We start from the raw sequence: 17,902 nt of genomic DNA on the forward strand, positions 1-17,902 counted from the left end.
GACCGATTTTTACTTAAAAAGTAAAAGTAGAGAAGTACTCGGTTTTAAAAGTATTTAAGTATCAAAAGTAAATGTCATTGTAATACTTTGTTACTGTCCACCTCTGACAGTGAGAAACGTTCTTCACAGTTCCTGCACTGTATTTTAAAACATGGCTTTTGCCACATTGTGCAGTATTTGTCTGTTGTACACAGATACGCTGTTTTAATTTGGTCTTGAGTGTTTTGACTTTGGAAGTGAGACTTTACTTGCGTCTGCTCATCTGTAGCTTTATAAGAGTTACACTTCATTCACAAATATACATATAGACACTAGGTGGCAGCAGACACTCATCTCAACAGCTTTAAAAGGTTTACAAAAAAAAAGAAAAAAAAAAAGATCTTTCAACAGCATTTTGCCAGTTTAGTCCAAACTTTGTCTAAACGTTTAGTTTAGCTAATTAACTTTAACAAATATTATGGTCTAAAAATAAAAACAAGTGTAAAAAACAACACATATACTGTACATTCAAATATAAACATTTCAATCATTCATATTGAGCTATTTAAAGTAGTTTCATTACTTTTATTTGAATGTTACGTATGATTGTATATATATGTAGATTACATATATAATGTAATGTGTTATTTATTCATGACAGTAATGCTTAATATTTGCAATAATGCTTAATATGACAGTAATTATAAAATGCTGCCTTACCTCTGGTTTTATTCCATTTTTGAACCATCAAAGCAGTACACACTTGAAAATAGTAGGATACTTTTTTTTTTATGTCTTTTTCAAAATGTTCACTGAACCCCCTCCTCTCTATCATTACTAATGTATAGACCAGCTGAGAAATCAAGACAAAAGAAACAATAAAAAGGGTCTGCTCTGGGGGGTTTACAAAGAGTTACTCACTCTTCCGTTAGGTATAATATTACTGGATGATGCTAAATGGCAGTGTGTCATATGAGTAAAATGCATAAAAATGAAGGGGCTACCTTTTATTACACACACACACACACACACACACACACACACACACACACACACACACACACACACACACACACACACACACAGTTAACAATGAAAGATTTAGAGACGCATTTTCAATTTTAGCTAAATAGAACACTTTATTTTTGCAGACGTGCTTTCTATGTTGTTGACATTTTACATGGTCATAGGTGACTGCCCTTATTTCACACTATGACACAGAATACTTAATTTTATTAAATACAGCACTTGTGGAATGTACCATAAGACACAGTGTACAGAGAGAATTCAAGCTTTGTTTGGGACCAAAAAAGATTAATACAGGACACAACGTTTTCAGAGAACCTTTTTCTGAAAAGCACATTGCCTTTGGGTAACTGCATGGCCATTTTGTTCACGGTCATTTTTTGAATAAAGTGTTTAGTGTTATGAGTAGATAACATTCTCTGGTAGAATAACATTTCTGCTGTAACCAGCTACATTTTGTTAATATTTGTCATTAATGTTGCTGTGGATATGTGAATAACTGGGGTCAAGCACAACATCATGGGAGAAAAACACATCAGAGGCAAAAATAAACATTCTTCAATCTAACACATTTGAAGGGTTTTGGTAAGATATATGCTAATGCATCAAAACATGTTGAACAGATGCATGCATGTCTTAAACATTTTTAGAGGTTATTTAGCACTCTGGAGCCTGTCCAGGCAAAGTCACTTATTTAATATTAAGTGCAATAGAGATCATAGAGGTAAAGTGATAAAATACACTGGAAAATATTGAAAATTGCTATTGTTAGCAATCTATCAATATGAAGAAAACACACACGCCTAGTTCAAAAGAAAGGCAAATGACAGTAACAGACACTCAAAAACCTATCTAACTGTTTCTGATCATATATTTTAACAAGAGAGGTTTGTTTTGATTTTCAACCACACATAACTAGTGCAAATACAATTGGTTCATTCCAGAAAGCTGATATGTGTAGATAAAGTCAACAATAATTTCTACATAAATAAAATCAAATAAACATACAAAATAAGAACAAAAAGCTGATCAGCTGCTAATTAATTTGCATTGTCATTAAATAAAAGTATAAACTCAGTTTATCAATATCGCCCACTACAGAAAGTAGAAATCAGTAAGTGTCTTCAGTGCTTATGTAAAGTGTTGTCTGGGTTGTAGATTCGCTCTCATTTGTGCGTGTACAAACAAACACACACACGCGCGCGCGCACACGCACACAAATAAAGCCTGGTTTGACTTCCAAATGGACAAGAGCAGCAGTAGTAACAGCAAAGGCAGAAGCAACATTGAAAGAGAAAATAAGCACGTACTGCCACACACACAGTTCAACTTCACACTATGTGTGTCTGCACACGTAGCTGACGATTCAAAAGATCTGCTGTTCAAACAGAATCTTTTCAAAGCCTTCAGGTGGAGTATGGTAGAAGTCACTGAACTGGCAGTCTATGATGGCACTGTCGTCCACTGAGAGAGAACAGATTACAAACATCAATATGATGTTAGTTCATATGAATGGCAAAAACATTTCATGACAGCTCGTTTCTGCAAACAGAAGATCATAAATCATGAAAAATCTATTTTTCCTCATCCCTTGAAAACTTCTACGGAAAGATACAGCAAATTACATTTATTTTAAATATATTAATAATTATTGTTGTATATGTTCCTTCAATAATGAAGAGCAATTTGGACATTATGAAAGCTTTTTTTTTTTACTTTTTTTTTTTTTACCTTAAAGAGACCATTCACCCCAAAAAGTCTGTCATCATTACTCAGCCCTAATGACTGTCTTCTGGCAGAAAAGAAGATATTTTGAAGAACATTGGGAACCAAACAACATTGGAGCTCATAGACTTTTGTGCTCCACAGAGGAGTCTTACAGATTTGGAAAGACGACATCCCATTCATTTGCACAATAGAAAACCGAAACGGGACACTGATAGGAAAATGCTAAATTGCAACACTCTGGGAAGTGTCCCAGTTTAGAATTAAAAGAGCTAATACAATTTTTGGAAAAGGCTTTGCTTTGGCCTGAAAACTAGTTTTTAGCATGACTGGAACTAAAGAAATAAATAACTAAATAAATTATATGAAAGTCAGATTTTATTAAAGAGTTGAAAAGTAGTATAATGCAACTATAGCATTTAATTTATATGTAACATATTTCAACTTCAGTATTATTACTGAAATGTAATCTTGGCATTTCAGTGGCTTTTACCAAGATGGATGGCTGGGTGGTTGATTGGTGTTTTAACCCCATGCCAGCTTCCTTGGCAATGTTAAAAAACTATATATAAAAAAGCAATAAAATGTTTGCTTAAAAGGTTTTTTAAATTTGCTTAAGATTATTATTATTTTTATTAATTTTGTTAATTAAATTTTTTTTATTCAGGATTGACCCTGTTAAAAATAAATTGAGTAATATTGAGGAATCTGAGTAATATAGTTTCCTAAGAGAACTCAAACCAGAATAATTTCATAAAATATGAGATTGGACCACTGCTATGCTTCTTAATTTTAAGAACTTGTATGTGTGATTCTGGAATGCCCTATTTGGCATTGTGTATATATGATCTGATCCCAGCAAAAGTTAAAAAAATAAAGATGTTTTTACCCACAGTAGTGTTAAAAGTTTGTTGTTTGTTCACTGATCCCATTCTTTTTTCCATTTGTTGATAACATAAGATACTATGGCAGTTTTAAAATCTGAGGGTGGTAGGTAACATCTTTCAATCCCTTACCAAAATGACCACCAAATAAATCAACTTGCTCCAATAATGACCATGAAATGTGCAGATTTAGCAAAAATTATTATGTCCTGTATCTGTCATTGATAAAGAAACAATACACAACTCACCATAAACTATGGGGAACACAGTCCCTCGAATACCTGAGGCTGGACAGTGCATGCTCTTTCCATTTAAGTACAGGTTCAGTTCCACATGATCATAGGTCAGGCCCTAAAAACAGACACACATACACACTTATGACCACGAGCAATATGTCTTCTACAGTATATACTAGTAGTATTCCACAATTTTGATATTTATCACAATCTAGAACGTAACCAGCACACAGAAATAAGTAAAAATGTACCACTATATCCCCCTCCTGAGGCAGGCTGTTGGCAGGTAAACGGTTCTTCTCCTCGTTGTTGTGGTATATGGAGCCATCATTTCTAAGTACCAAACTGTGGCTGTCTTGACCCAGTGGCACCTGGTTCAAATTCACCTTCTGAGTGGCCACACCAATCCCCCAAACACCTGCAAACATCAGCAAAAGTTCATAGTCCACAGCTATCTTAAGCTATACATACCCATCTAAAGACCAATAATGCAGAGATTTGGGAGGTAAGATTGTACTGCAATTAATGTCACAATGCAAAAACATCTGTCTGACAGCTACAAGTTACAACAGCATTTGCACAATAATAAGCTAAATATTAAAAACCTGAAGCCATGATTATTAAACATGATTCATTTCTGACAAAAGGCCACTGACCCGTGGACTGGATCTTGAACTCAAAATAGCTCTTGTTCTGGTGTAGAGGGGCGTTGGCGAGGCAGGCTCCAGTTCCACAGATCCGCCTCCCACTTTTCACTATGACCACATCCGTCCCTGGGAAAAAAGGCCGAGCAAACTCTCATGCCCACACTGCTACAGCACAAGGTATGTATTTCAAAACGGTTTCAGAGATAGCGACAAAAAACAAGTCTGAATTGAACCTCACTTCCTGGATTCACTCAATTGAAATACAATCAAAATAGCCACTGGATCTGTCAGCTGTATACTAGCACCTAATATCAGATCCAGAGTAGTTAGGACTACTTGACATGATTGATTAGATATTATTACGAACGAAAACATACTGCTGGTTTAAAAACAGTGATGGCATAGTTATTTTGTGTTCTAACCTTTGTTTTTAAGATATAGCATTATCTGTTAGCTTGACACTTCTCTTCGTGTTCAAATTAATTTGGTGACTTTTTGTGACCCCGCTGAGCAGTGGAAATGACCTCTTACCCATGTGATGCGTGTCTAGCTGTACGGTGGGCATATCTTTGAGGGGAGCGTGACCCGGTCCGCCATCCCCGCAGCAGCCCAAACAACACGTAAAAACTGCAGCCATTCTAGCGCTGAGAACACCGGAAGTGCAGTTACACACGTCAAACTGAAGAGAGCACGAGCTCTCAGGATAGAATGGATCTCATGGAAAAATCATTGTCGACGGCTGGTGTTATTCTCGTTAACCACCTCAAGGGGGCGCTTACAGACTCAGAAAGTAGAGTCCTTCTTTGGACCACATTCAAAACAGTTTTATTTTACAGTAATAACAATAGCAGAGTTGTAGCAGATTTTTTTCATGGATTATATATATATATATAAATATATATATACACTATACTTTTTTTTTTTTTTTACAAATGATTTTGCAGTACTGGCCTAATCAGCGCAGAGAAAAGTATCAGATAGCTCGTGACGCTTTACCGTCGGTCTGGGAAATAATTTACACCCAAATAATCACATTGAGAAACTTTTAATAGTCATTGAATTCGCCTTTGGCTAAGCCACGCCCTAGAATATATATTGACCAATCACAGCGCAGCCAAGAACGAGCTTCCACAGAGGGTCCGACACTTTTTCACGGCGCTCCATTGACTTCAACGCAGGCGGCTCATATTTTTGGTCTCGGCAGGCTATTACGTCGTCGTTTTATAAAAAATATGGTTAAACGTTGTGCCGGGGGCATTTGTAACACAGATACGCGTTTCCCAGAGAGGTTGGAGAGGGGTGTCCGTTTTTTCCCCTTCCCAAAACCGAAGTTAAATACTGACAAGTGTCGTCTTTGGATTAAACTGTGTGGAGGTCCTCACAGTCAGCGAAACCCCTGAAGGATCAACAAGCTCACTTTTGTGCTCTAAGATACATTTAAGTTAGCTTTTAACCTTACTGTGAAGTTATAGTTAGACAGTTTTATGCTGGTTTAGATTTATGATTTCGGTTCTCTGCCCTAATTGTTGATACGCTAGCACACGCTGCTAATAAATACAGCTTTATACTCGCGTAGTCCGTTTGCTTTGTAAATAATAACGATTATAGAAGTGAATAGAGACCTACCCAGCTTTGCATGAACAGTGTTTCTCCTGATATTGTGAGTCACAGCCTCCGTCTCGATTAGGATATGCTGTGTTCATTTTTTGACTGTGACCGTTATGCTTTTGCCTGTATTTGGATGCCTTGTTGCTCGCGTTTCACCGTATGTCTTGAATAAAGCCTTCAAACGCACACTGCAGACACTTTTGCCTACTTCTATCGGACACTTTATTTGCTGCTTTATAAAAGTTTGATAAAATTTCAGCAGGAAGAGCTGTCACAGCATAAGCCATGTTGATACCAAACCAGAGCCCAGATGAAGTTGTCGGAGGTAGCAACAGTAACTAAGGGGGGGCGGGGCTTAGCCAAAGGTGAATTGAAAATACACACTGAGGCAAATTGGAGAATTATTATTTTGACCGCTAAACTCCACTAGATTAACCCACATTCCACCGAGATAATACTTAATTTGTTATAATACTTAAATTATTTGTATGATAGGTAAATATCACAATCAAGGTAATGTGCTTACAGTTCAAAACCAAAACAGCCAACTGACCAGAAAAGCTTTGAGAACACGCCATGTCATATTGTTGAAATGGATTGGGATAAATTGTTTGCTTTTTTAAGTGAAGGCCTATGTGTCCCCCCTGGTGGACTTTGGTATATTTTATTACCAAATATACAATAATATAAAACAACTGTAAAAGCCTTTCTAGCATTATCTTATTTCTTTGACAAACCTGCGGTTCTCGCCCTCTCGTGGCCAATTACGTCAGTGCACGCGCTTTCATCCCTGATTCGACCAATGAGCGCTGAGCCTCGGACGCAGTTCTCTTCCTGATGGCATGGAAACAGGGGAAGAAAAATCGAGGTCAAAATATTTTGACACGTGACTCGGTAGCGATTGGTTATCGATGCGTCAAGACCCTGACACATGGCACGGGCATATGCGACCAAAGTGGCGTGAAGAATCATCCTTGTGGCAGGAAATACGGACGTGCTTTTTGGTTGTCTGTGTCTCGACTAGTTGTTAATGAAAACCACGTATTTATTGTAGTTCACTGAATAGATGAATTATGCGTCTATGCGGGTAGATAATGGGGAACGCAGGTATTGACGTAATCTGTAAAGAAACGCTGATCTAGGAGAGCTCCCCCGCAACAACACCATCCATGAATGAAGGGATCCTCTGCATTTATTTCTCACCAAACACAAAACGTGTGTTCAACTACCTGAGTCTGCAAATACACTGCTACGCCGATATTGTGCTGAATGTGGCATTGAAATGTTTAACTGTAGATTCACTGTTCAATAGCTGCCTGTGCGCATTAGTTGTAATTGCCTGGCCATAGTGACTTGACCTGAACTAGTTAAAATTTCCCAATTGGAAAGGGCGAAGTCTGCACAGCAACAAGAGCCATGATTGCGTTGCACACTGCCTATGCAGCTAGTGCACTTCTGGTCCAATTGCTGGTGCTTTCTGCCTGCAAAATCTGCCTCAACAACAGTAATACCTTGACAACCGGACTCGGGCATACAGAGAAACATTTTGACAACTCGACGGCGGGGATATTTTTTTTCCAAATCAATTCCTTGAAGTTTGTTGGACAGGTCCTCGGATATTCCTGCACGAAAGTTCTCACGCGGGCAATTAAAATGAAGGACTGGTGCACTCAGGAGTCTTCATCATCAGGCAATCTGAACTACTATATTTGGTTAACCTGCTGTGTCTCTTCACAGAATCGCACTGTAAAATATTGACTGAAGCTAGTTCTGTTCCATTATTTATTCACTGTAGACTCATAACACATTATCGCAATATAAAAAAAATGTCGATGCAAAAAAATAAAAAATAGCCTACTTGTGTGTGTAGGCTATATCATTGCTTATTGCGCGTAATGTAGATGGTGTCAAAAATGAAACTGGACAGCACTAAGTGCTCTAGACTTCACAATCGGTGTGAGATGCACGAGAGAGAAGCTTGCTATGATGAGAGTTGTATTGATGTGTCATGCCCCCGACAAGCTTTCATATTGATGTCTCTTTCCTCTTTAGGATACGATGGAGCTCTTGGAAGAGGACCTCACATGTCCAATATGCTGCTGTCTTTTCGAGGACCCGCGTGTACTACCGTGCTCTCACAGCTTCTGCAAGAAGTGTCTCGAGGGCATCCTGGACGGTAACCGGAGCCCTGCATGGAGACCCCCGTTCAAATGTCCGACCTGTCGAAAGGAAACCGTGCACAACGGCATCGCGAGCTTGCAAGTCAATTACTCATTGCGTGGCATCGTGGAGAAGTACAACAGGATTCGAGTGATGCCGAGGATGTCTCTCTGCCGAGCTCACAGCGGACAACCGCTCAATATCTTCTGCGCCACGGATCTGAAGCTCATCTGTGGTTTTTGCGCCACGACAGGTGATCATAAAGGACACAAGTTCTGCGCGCTGGAGGAGGCATACGAACGCGAGAAGCTCGCGTTTGAGGACTTGTTTCGCGTCGTGGAGGGCTGGAGGGGCGCGGAGGTGCATTCGTGCCTGGAATCGTTAGAAGGAGCTAAGAAGAAAGCGCTGGAGAGGGTCTCGCGGGACGCGGATCGAGTCTCAGAGTACTTTGACAAACTTCTGCGCACGCTGGACCACAAACGGAGCGAGATTCTCTCGGACTTGGAGACTCTGAAGCTCGCGGTCATGCAGACCTTTGACCCCGAGATCAACCAGCTGCGCTCGGCGCTCGAGGAGCAGCGGCGCGCGCTCAACATCGCCGAATCCTTCCGTTCGCTCTCCGACCCGCTCACTTTCCTCCAGCAGATGCAGGACTTCAGAGAAAAGCTGCGTGTCATTCGGGGAACGCCACTGCCATCGCGGACTGACGTGGACGTGGGGTTGCTTGGCCTGCAGAGCTTCGATGTGAAGGAATGGGACCGGGTGCGTCTTGGAGAAGTGGACAAGCTGTGCGCCCCCTACGAGAGCAGCGCGTACCTGTCTTCGCTGCCCCCTGCCGCCGCTCCGCGCTTCTCCCGTGTGATGTGGAGAGTTGTTCTAGTTGTATGTGCGTGTCTCCCCGCGCTGAACTTTCTCCCATCGGACTGTCTCGCTTTGAGCTTCCAGGATAAGGTGGTCGCACTCAGTGGCTTTTCTCTGCCCGGTCCTGGAGAGATCGTGCGCTGGCTCGGGTTCTGCTGGACAGAAGCGGCTGAGATCTGCACACTAATAACTGAGATGTGTCGGAACTGTATCTTGGACCTGATAAACACGACATCTGATTTCATCAGCTGATTTTATAACTCCATTCCTTAGGTACTTTTTTATGTACTACATTGTGCCTACATAGAGTATAGGCCTATCCCGTAGATTTGAAGCATTGGAAAAATATAGTTCGTGTCTGATTTTGAATTTGTGTGCTATAAAATTGCACTGATTTTGTCTGTTGGTTGTAAATGGAAAAATAAGTGTGGACGGATCGTGGTATAGTTAGGCTACTAACAACATTCCCAAATCTTAATTGAACAAAAAAAACCCTGTTCACAATTTATATAGAGCTGAATAGTTAATCTCCACAATCTCCACATCTCGAATACAAGCAGATAGCTTTGGAAGTAAACTAAAAGAAGTTACTTATTCCGAAAGTGAATTGAAATATTTTATCTTCTCTGTGCGAGTTAACGTTATTTGGATACTCAAGGTTAAACGTTATGTAACAATGTCAGACTCGCACCAGGAGTTCAGTTCTTCAGCGATTCATTTACAATGTTTACTTAAAATGAACTTGTATCATGCTATATGTTTGTTTTGTTATTGGTTTAACTCATATTATTGCGATGGCATTTGGCATCATGAGAACAATTTGAAATGATAGTGCCGAAACAAGTCTACTTGAACGTAATGGAATATAGCCTACGGTTTTTTCCCCCTTTTATATTTTTATTCAAAGACCAGAGCTCATCAATGTCTTTAATGTTTACAATTTCACCCTAGAGTGACATGAGATGTGCAAAATTTAACACAAAATCAGGACTGTTTAGAGAGAGAAAAATGAAGGCATCCCCTTTTTCCCACTGTTTAAGCAGGAATCCTGAGAGATTCTCGGACGACTGTTCTGATATGACGTCACCGCTGGAGCCCTTCGCACGTCACCGAACATATATTTAGCCGACTGTTGCCAGGCGAATTGGGGATGAAAAGTGAAATTACTTACTTTAACCTACTTTACAAAATACAACGTTACATAACTCAAAGTAAATTAAATAACAACGAATTTATGGGGAAAAATATTTAGCCTATATATAGGCTACATTTTCTGAAGCCATGCAGAATGCATTGCCGAAGCTCACTCTGAAATGGCGCCATGTGTTATGTAATTTCAATTCTTCGATGTTCTTTCTCTTTTTTAGCGAATGAACCATTGTCTTAATAATAATTACACAATCTTCACTCTATCGCATAGCCTCCCCTATTTGTAACTTCAATCTTATTTTAAGGGAAAAAGGCAGTCAACACAAAGTGCCATTTCTTTTTGCTTTAAACGTTTTGTCTTCCTGTGTTTAATTAATGATTCAATTGTTAAATTCGGTCAATATCTCTTTAAGGAACTGACTGCACTGAAAAATACTTTGCATGTTGCTGTTTTTCTTTGTAAAGTTGAAAATTGTTATAGGGATATATCCAAATAAATGTCCCGTAATATAGGCTGTGTATAGGTTACTATTTAGTTCTAGCATTATGCTTATTTCTTTTAAAATTTTGTGTCAAATGAAATGAAAAGGCTATAGGTTATTTGAAGCCCAACTATATAGCGAAATATATTTTGTTACTTTTTTTGCAGCAAGTAACTTTCTTTCTACGCACATGATACGTCTCCTTTTACAAAAAGACCTGAAATAGCCTACACCAGAATTAATATATTCACCGTTTAAATGTCATCATGAAATAAAGCAATCTTGCATGATGAAAAAATTATAGGCTACAGCAACAGGGAACATCACCAATTATTATACGGTAGGCTATGTTATGTCTCAAAACTCCAGGGGAAAGTGGCATGGTTGCCGTGAAACCAACATAAAGAAATAAAATACATTGCTGTAGGCCTATTTTTTTTATAAAATTCCATACTATAACTTTAGAAAAAATCCTGCATCTAACATTTAAGGCACTCGAAAGGACCGTGATAGGATTTGAGACTTCAGTTCAGTCTCATTCATTTGTCTATATAATTTCGAGCTGTAAAATTATTTATCTGGAGCAAGTCGCTCCGACATAAACACACTCACATCTACTTGAAAAATAGACGGACTTTTGTTCATTGGTCCTTCTCACCAAACACCTGAAATCAATTCAGGTCATGTAAAACCAGTCTAAATCACAATTAAAATTAAGTAGCCTAACATTTTTTTTTAAACACGTTTAGCCTATTCTTTGGCGGAGAAATTAAATATAATTTCTCACGGCCATACTATGAGAACGTCTTATAAGAGGACTTCTCCGTGCATAAAACATAGGCCTAAATAATAAGTAAAAAATAAATAGGCTAGGCTGCACGCGGGAAACCGCAATTAGGAAATTTGGATCTGATTCAAAAACTAATATCAAAAAGAAAATGTCATAAAATAGCCTACGTCGCTAACAAATCCGTCCTCAAATCAAATCGTGATTTGTAAAATAAAAATAAAAAATCAAGACATTTCTAGGTCCAGACTGTAAAAAAAAAAAAAAAAAAAGGGCTACAGGCAGCTGCATCGTGGATGCACACATAAAAAAAAAACCTTTTCCATTAAATTGTTAAAATGTGTGTTTTGCCATAGCCAAATAATAGATTAAAATCAGCTCTATGAAACTGTGCACTGTTCCTATTATCACAGCTGTGCTGACCATCTTTAGTTCAGATCTAAAAGCATCAAATGACTAAAACGAAGCGTCAGAAGATTAAATCGACATGTGTCAGAAGTGGTCGTGTTACTAGTTAAAGGCAACAATGGTTTAAGTACTGGTCAATTAAACAAAAATAAAATAAAACGCAATTTCTTTATTGCCAAGGATACAAGATGACGTGATAAAATCAGAGGAAAACGCAGCATTCGGACATCAAAAAGACGCATTTCTTCGTATAAAAGGTCCCTTGTAAAACTCCCCTCAAAGTTATCCTATAGGGCCTACTTTCAGCCCAGCAAAATAATTATTAAATAAATAAATGTTCATTAACCAAATAACAGGATATGGCAAGGACACGATCAAATCGTGGTTACATAATTTAGCCTGCATAGTTGGGGTCTTTTTTATTTATTTCATAAAATGGCGGATATTATTTCAATGGCATTTTGAGACTTGCGTTGGGAGATACTGCCTTTTACATTCTTATTTTTTCAGGGTGACAGGCCTTTATAAAATATTTTACAAAAATCACCAACATTTTGTATTATTTGTATAGCCTATAGGCAGTCACGTGAGGTTACATAATCAACGACCTGTAGCCTACTGTTAACATCACGAAACATGTCATTTTCAGCTATCGGGAATACTGAAAAATGACATGCCCACAACAAAATTTCGTTGGGCGTTAAGCTTTTTAATATTAATGTTATATAAGAATGATGGGCTACGCATGCGTAAACTCTCCAGCACGAAACTGTAGCCATGTTAACATCTCTTACATTGCAACTACCGGAATAATCCACATAAATGTGTAAAACATGCTTATTGGTTATTATCGGGGGGAAAGGCTATTGGAGTCAATTTTGTTAGCTCAATGTAGTCACCGGAAATGAAGAATACTTTAAAATAAACATGAATACACGTCACGCTATGGTTCATCCACCAGAAACAAAATATTTCTACAACAGTATTGAAACACATTAGAGGAGAAAAGCGAAAAAAAGAAAAAAAAAAAAAACAGATCTCATTTGACACAAGTTGCATTCCTTGTGAAAAAGTGTTAAAAACAAAACCTGAACAAACGGTGCCCTAACGTCATAATGAGTTTTCACAGGTCAGTTTTTTCCTTTTTTTAATTTTAATGTTTGTTTGCATCAACACACAAAAAAAAATGCAACAGCACGTTTAGGAAAATAAAATTGGAATATTTAATGAAGAAAAAACAGACGATTGAAACAAAAAATATACATATTTTACATAAAGGAAAACAAACAATGTAAACATTAAAACATGTTTTTGCATGAACATTATAAAGGGGGCAAAAAGCAACATTGATTAAAAAAAGCTACTTAACTCACTTTCCAAAGAAAACTAAACTCTGCATCTGTCTTTACCTTTGACCATTCAGTTCACTCCGGTGAGGCCGAGTGTCCTCCTGACTTCTCTATGTTGGATTGATGATTCAGTCCGTGAAGGTATTTCTGTACCTGTGAGTCAGCCATACCTCCACCGGCTAGGCCCTGGTAGCTGTGATAAAAAGATGACGTGCATATGCTGCTTGGTGACTTCTTGCTTCAGCAGCACGAGCAATATTGGAGGCATTGGCCAAGGAGTAACTCCAATATTTACATGCTGCTACAGCAAGACAACACACGCACACGCATTCACACACATGCAATCTCTCCTTCTGCTGCGTAGGTCCCAGGAATTGATGCTGCAGCACATCACGGCCTGCATCTCTGTATCACCACAAACCATTCTGTGCTGCTACACCATCACCTAGAGAGGGTTCCTCTCTCTCAATCACACACTCACACCCTCGGCAACATGACCGAGCACTGCCAGAATCAGAGCGAGTGACTCCTCTCCTCCCTCTCTCTCTCTCTTTCTCTCAGCAGGGCTTGAGAGGTATTCCAGGACTCCATCTGAAACACAGAAGAGAGGAGGACGCTTGAGTGAGAACATACACACAGCAGCTGGACGTGATGCTGTCAGTTTGCAGTCAAATATTTCAGTGTCTCCTACGGTGTTTGCCTGCAATCCATTTGCATACAATAAAAGTGGCATTGCTATATTTGTGTGCAGGACTTGGTAATGAAATGCATACTTGACACTATTCTTTTTTTATTTCTATTTATTTATTTTTAAATTAAAACAAACTTAACACAATAGCATACATAAAGTTTAATGTATACTTTTCACAGATGGATGCACACTGAATCAGAATTTTTGCACTTCAGTGAAATAGCACCTGTAAATGTATACTAATGTTATGGGACAATTATGGGTATTTTAGAATAATCATCATTCCCAGTGGATTGTCTTGTATTGTTGTTTTGGCATTTTTCAATTTTATTATATTTTGGGACAAGGCACAAGAGACGGCTGAAAATAAAGTCTTACAAGAGTTTTAAATGGTAATTTTATATATTTTGCAGCACATCATTCTGATTTTTTACAGGCTGGACTCTATGGAGATCATTACGGACACATCTCTCAGCAACTTTCCTGCATTATACTAAAACCTGTCCTCTTGTAACTCCGTCAAAAAATAATTATATATAAAAAACAAGCAACTAGTAATATTGTCTTCTAGACCAGACTGGATTTAACCTTCAAGATAGTCATCTTCAACAGCGGGAGCTGACCTGTCACCAGCTTCCCAAAGTGCTGTCCCACAACAGAATACATCTCTTATGCCTCCACTATGCTAAATAAGATATCTTTATGAATCAATCACTGTGGTATGACTATGTGCCTTATGTACAGTTCTTATGATTTAAAAAAAAAAATCTAATTTTAATGTTCACCAAGTCAGAGTTGACGTGAGACATCATTAACATCTGAATTTTAAATAATTCTGAAGTACTGAGTGTAATATTAGATATATTTATTCAACCAGAAATAGAATGGCGAACACAGAATCTTAAAGGGGGGGTAAAATACTTAGTTTCAGTCAATCTCATGTTAATCTTGAGTACCTATAGAGTAATAGTGCGTCCTTCATATCTCCAAAAAGTCTTTAGTTTCATCATATTTATAAAATAAAAATACAGCTTTCCGATTCTAACCGGAAAAAGCCGAGGTCCTTGATTCTGGGCGTGGGCGGAGCTATAGAGTCAAGCGGGAGCGCCCGGGAAGGTTTGCTTATTATCGATCGTGGTGCGGTAGGTCATATTACTATATATATATATAGTATTTGGTTTGCAAATCCAGCGACGACCTCAGCCTTGTTAATAAAACATTCGTCACTGAAATGACCAGAACACAAAACCGCACTTGCCACACTCCTTTGCTGTCCCGGAAATACAAACGGCATCCACTGTTCCAGTAACACTGGGTTCTTTGGGAAGCTGAACAAGGTAAACTTTCCCTCACATCCCAAAACACACTTTTTTGGAGACATTCTTGACATCAACCATTCCTATTTAGCGCTGCTGATGATGATTTCCGGTAGTAGCGCGTCGATGCATAGATATTATATAGAGATATATGATGTCTATGCGCCGATGAGCGCGGTCTTTCTCTCCTCTGGTCGACGTGTGCGTGAACGCGCTTTTCCGAGAGCAATGCTCATATAAGGAGTTCCACTCTGGTCTACGTCATTAGATCTACGATAGAAAAAAACCAGCCGAAACGTGTTGCAATCCGGAAGTATGATTTTCAGCACAGAAATTCTCTGTTATTCGTTCAAAATAACTTTTCAAACTTTGGCCATTATTAGCATGAGAATCCATCTCTTTAACACTGTAAACAACTCTGAATACATGAAACACCATTGTACCCCCCCTTTAATAACCGAGTATTTTCTTTTAACACACAAGCTTTCTAAAGACTTAGAATTTATTACAAATAAAATATAATTGTTTTGAATGAAATTCTACTTTAATTAGAAATTGGAGAATTGTAGCATAACACAAAAATGCAAGTACGTTCATGCCTACTATGTACTCGGAACAGCATAGACGAATGAACTGAAGCAGCAGAAGGGTGAGATCTGCAGTGAGAGTACTGAATAACACACTATTTTACAGCCAACAACACAGATTGTAATGAACCAATCACATATTTAAAAAAAATCTAACAGTTTGTTATTTTATTAAAATATATTTATTTTAACAAATATCAACTGAAGCCTCTGTTCATTATGAGCATTGACTTGTAACACTGACACCAAGGTTACGACCTGACTAACATATCTATGGAATTTGGGTCAATGATCCAACATGGATTCACAGCCAAGAACCAGCCATTGTGATAATGCTACAATATTTGTATATAATGTGTTAGCTCCTGATGAAGTCAATGCTTTTTTTTTTATTATGTAAAAAAACCTAGTGTAGGAGATTTAGAAAACAAACAAGAATTTTCTAAAATTAGCCAGTGTTTTTTTCACCAGTTGTGATCTCAAAGACTGACAGGAAGACATCTAGACCCTTTCTCACACTATACGGCCAATGCTAGAGTAGCCTATAAGAGCCTATGACCTGATATTGACAACAAACTTGTAATTGCTTCTAAACAAGAGTTGGTATCTGAAAGCTAAAGCCAACCCATCACTGACTGAAAAACTGAGTGAATTCAATACCATGAGAGACAAATTTAAGTAATACTAAAAATAAAATACTTTACACTTTGCTTATGCAAACAACCACTGTGTAGATCTAAAGCAGCCACTTCAAATGCTAAAAGTGTCATTTACTGGGTGTATAGAACACCTAAACTGCCTAGTTGCTGTAAAAATGTGTTTTAGTCCATGATCTCTTAAAACAATTAACACAACACATAAATTAAATTGCAGATAGATGTTATTACCTTGATTTGTTGTCTGGTTTCTGACATCACAACTAGGCATCACAGCTAATACTGGGGAAAAAGAAGAGAAATGCATCAAAATACAGACATTACGTTATAAGCTGCAGTTCTAATAATCTGATGCAACAGACAGCATCAAAACATAAATCCATATGCTTAAATGGTTTTAAAAACATACACCTAGTTTAAAAAAATGTGATACACCTAAAGTTAATGTTAAGTTAATTCAAAATTGCTGTCAACTATGTGAGTGGATGTGTCTTCTATGAGATAACTGCAGTGTGTTAGGTGTAAAATATTATGTGTTTATTATTCAAGTCCGTTAAACTTTAAATGCACCCTTAAAAATGCATAGCAACAAATAATAATGATTGAAACTATTGTTGGCCTATGAATTATAAGACAGTAACTTTCTGAAATTTACATCTAATACCTCACATAAGTGTCTGTCTCAAAAAGCTTTTTCAAATTCACAAGATATTTTTTTTTAGAAAAATAAAAACAAAAATTAAGCATGCATGTGAATCAGAGATGCATGCGTAGCACAAAAACAGAGACTGGTGAGAAAACGTTTTCCTCACTTCTTTCACTAACCCCCACATTTCTCTTCCCCCACTCTCTCTTTCTCTCACACACACAGCAAGCTTTATACTACGATATTATAAATGAGTATCTTCACAGGAAGCATCCTGACCACAATAATTTTTATCACAGAGAGAAAAAAAAAAGATCAGTCACACAAGTTATCAGACAACTATCAGAGCTGAAAAGGACAAGCAAATGGAACGACATTGAGTAACATAGCAGGTCAAACAAAATACAGCCTGGTTAGACAACTCAAACGCCATAAATCAAACCATTTCAAAAATATGTGGGGTTATTTCTTTAGGCTTAAAAAAATATTTTTTTAAGAGTTGCCATTAAAAGAATATTAAAAGTTCTTCAACTCGATAATGTGTGTAGTTGGCCTAGCCTCCATTTTGGTGTTTAATCTTGTGCACTAGCAACATCGTAATCCCACAAGATAAGTGCGCATTATGTGCTCCATATTACACTATAATTTAAATAGTGCAGCAAAGATTTAATTTGATTATATACAAGCAGTGCATCAGCACATAAC

At 37.9% G+C, this 17,902-nt stretch overlaps 2 protein-coding genes across 8 annotated transcripts; one reads left to right on the forward strand and one right to left on the reverse strand.

The window, feature by feature from the left end:
- Nucleotides 1-1,043: 1,043 nt before the first annotated feature.
- Nucleotides 1,044-13,540, reverse strand: spryd7b (SPRY domain containing 7b). 3 transcript variants are annotated; one of them, XM_079618246.1, is made up of 6 exons: nucleotides 11,370-11,417; nucleotides 6,843-6,939; nucleotides 4,507-4,623; nucleotides 4,102-4,268; nucleotides 3,863-3,965; nucleotides 1,096-2,469 (listed from the first exon to the last, which is right to left on the reverse strand). In XM_079618246.1, exons 1-6 carry the CDS (start codon nucleotides 11,400-11,402, stop codon nucleotides 2,372-2,374), a joined length of 615 nt encoding a protein of 204 aa, XP_079474372.1. In that variant the 5' UTR covers nucleotides 11,403-11,417; the 3' UTR covers nucleotides 1,096-2,371. The 3 variants fall into 3 exon arrangements, with proteins under 3 accessions (XP_079474373.1, XP_079474372.1, XP_079474374.1); XM_079618247.1 differs by lacking the exons at nucleotides 6,843-6,939; nucleotides 11,370-11,417 and adding an exon at nucleotides 5,029-5,255 and having other exon boundaries at nucleotides 1,044-2,469; XM_079618248.1 differs by lacking the exons at nucleotides 6,843-6,939; nucleotides 11,370-11,417 and adding an exon at nucleotides 13,362-13,540.
- On the forward strand, nucleotides 4,555-14,386 carry trim13 (tripartite motif containing 13). 5 transcript variants are annotated; one of them, XM_079618242.1, is made up of 3 exons: nucleotides 4,555-4,674; nucleotides 8,158-9,399; nucleotides 13,863-14,386. In XM_079618242.1, exons 1-2 carry the CDS (start codon nucleotides 4,651-4,653, stop codon nucleotides 9,376-9,378), a joined length of 1,245 nt encoding a protein of 414 aa, XP_079474368.1. In that variant the 5' UTR covers nucleotides 4,555-4,650; the 3' UTR covers nucleotides 9,379-9,399; nucleotides 13,863-14,386. The 5 variants fall into 5 exon arrangements, with proteins under 5 accessions (XP_079474368.1, XP_079474369.1, XP_079474367.1 ...); XM_079618243.1 differs by lacking the exon at nucleotides 13,863-14,386 and adding an exon at nucleotides 10,170-10,788; XM_079618241.1 differs by lacking the exons at nucleotides 4,555-4,674; nucleotides 13,863-14,386 and adding an exon at nucleotides 7,052-7,320 and having other exon boundaries at nucleotides 8,158-10,803.
- Nucleotides 14,387-17,902: the final 3,516 nt, after the last annotated feature.

The sequence above is a fragment of the Phoxinus phoxinus genome (genome assembly GCF_949152265.1).
Source record: "Phoxinus phoxinus genome assembly, chromosome: 7".
NCBI classification, from domain to species: domain Eukaryota; kingdom Metazoa; phylum Chordata; class Actinopteri; order Cypriniformes; family Leuciscidae; genus Phoxinus; species Phoxinus phoxinus.

Excerpts from the sequence above, each read along its gene's own strand:
- trim13 (XM_079618241.1), top strand. The coding sequence starts at position 7,279 with ATGAAGGGATCCTCTGCATTTATTTCTCACCAAACACAAAAC. Across the intron at positions 7,321-8,157 it reads TTTCTCACCAAACACAAAAC|GATACGATGGAGCTCTTGGA; the intron begins GTGTGTTCAACT and ends TTTCCTCTTTAG.
- spryd7b (XM_079618246.1), bottom strand. The coding sequence starts at position 11,402 with ATGAACAAAAGTCCGTCTATTTTTCAAGTAGAT. Across the intron at positions 6,940-11,369 it reads CGTCTATTTTTCAAGTAGAT|GAAGAGAACTGCGTCCGAGG; the intron begins GTGAGTGTGTTT and ends CCATGCCATCAG. Across the intron at positions 2,470-3,862 it reads TGTGTTCCCCATAGTTTATG|TGGACGACAGTGCCATCATA; the intron begins GTGAGTTGTGTA and ends GTTCTCTCTCAG.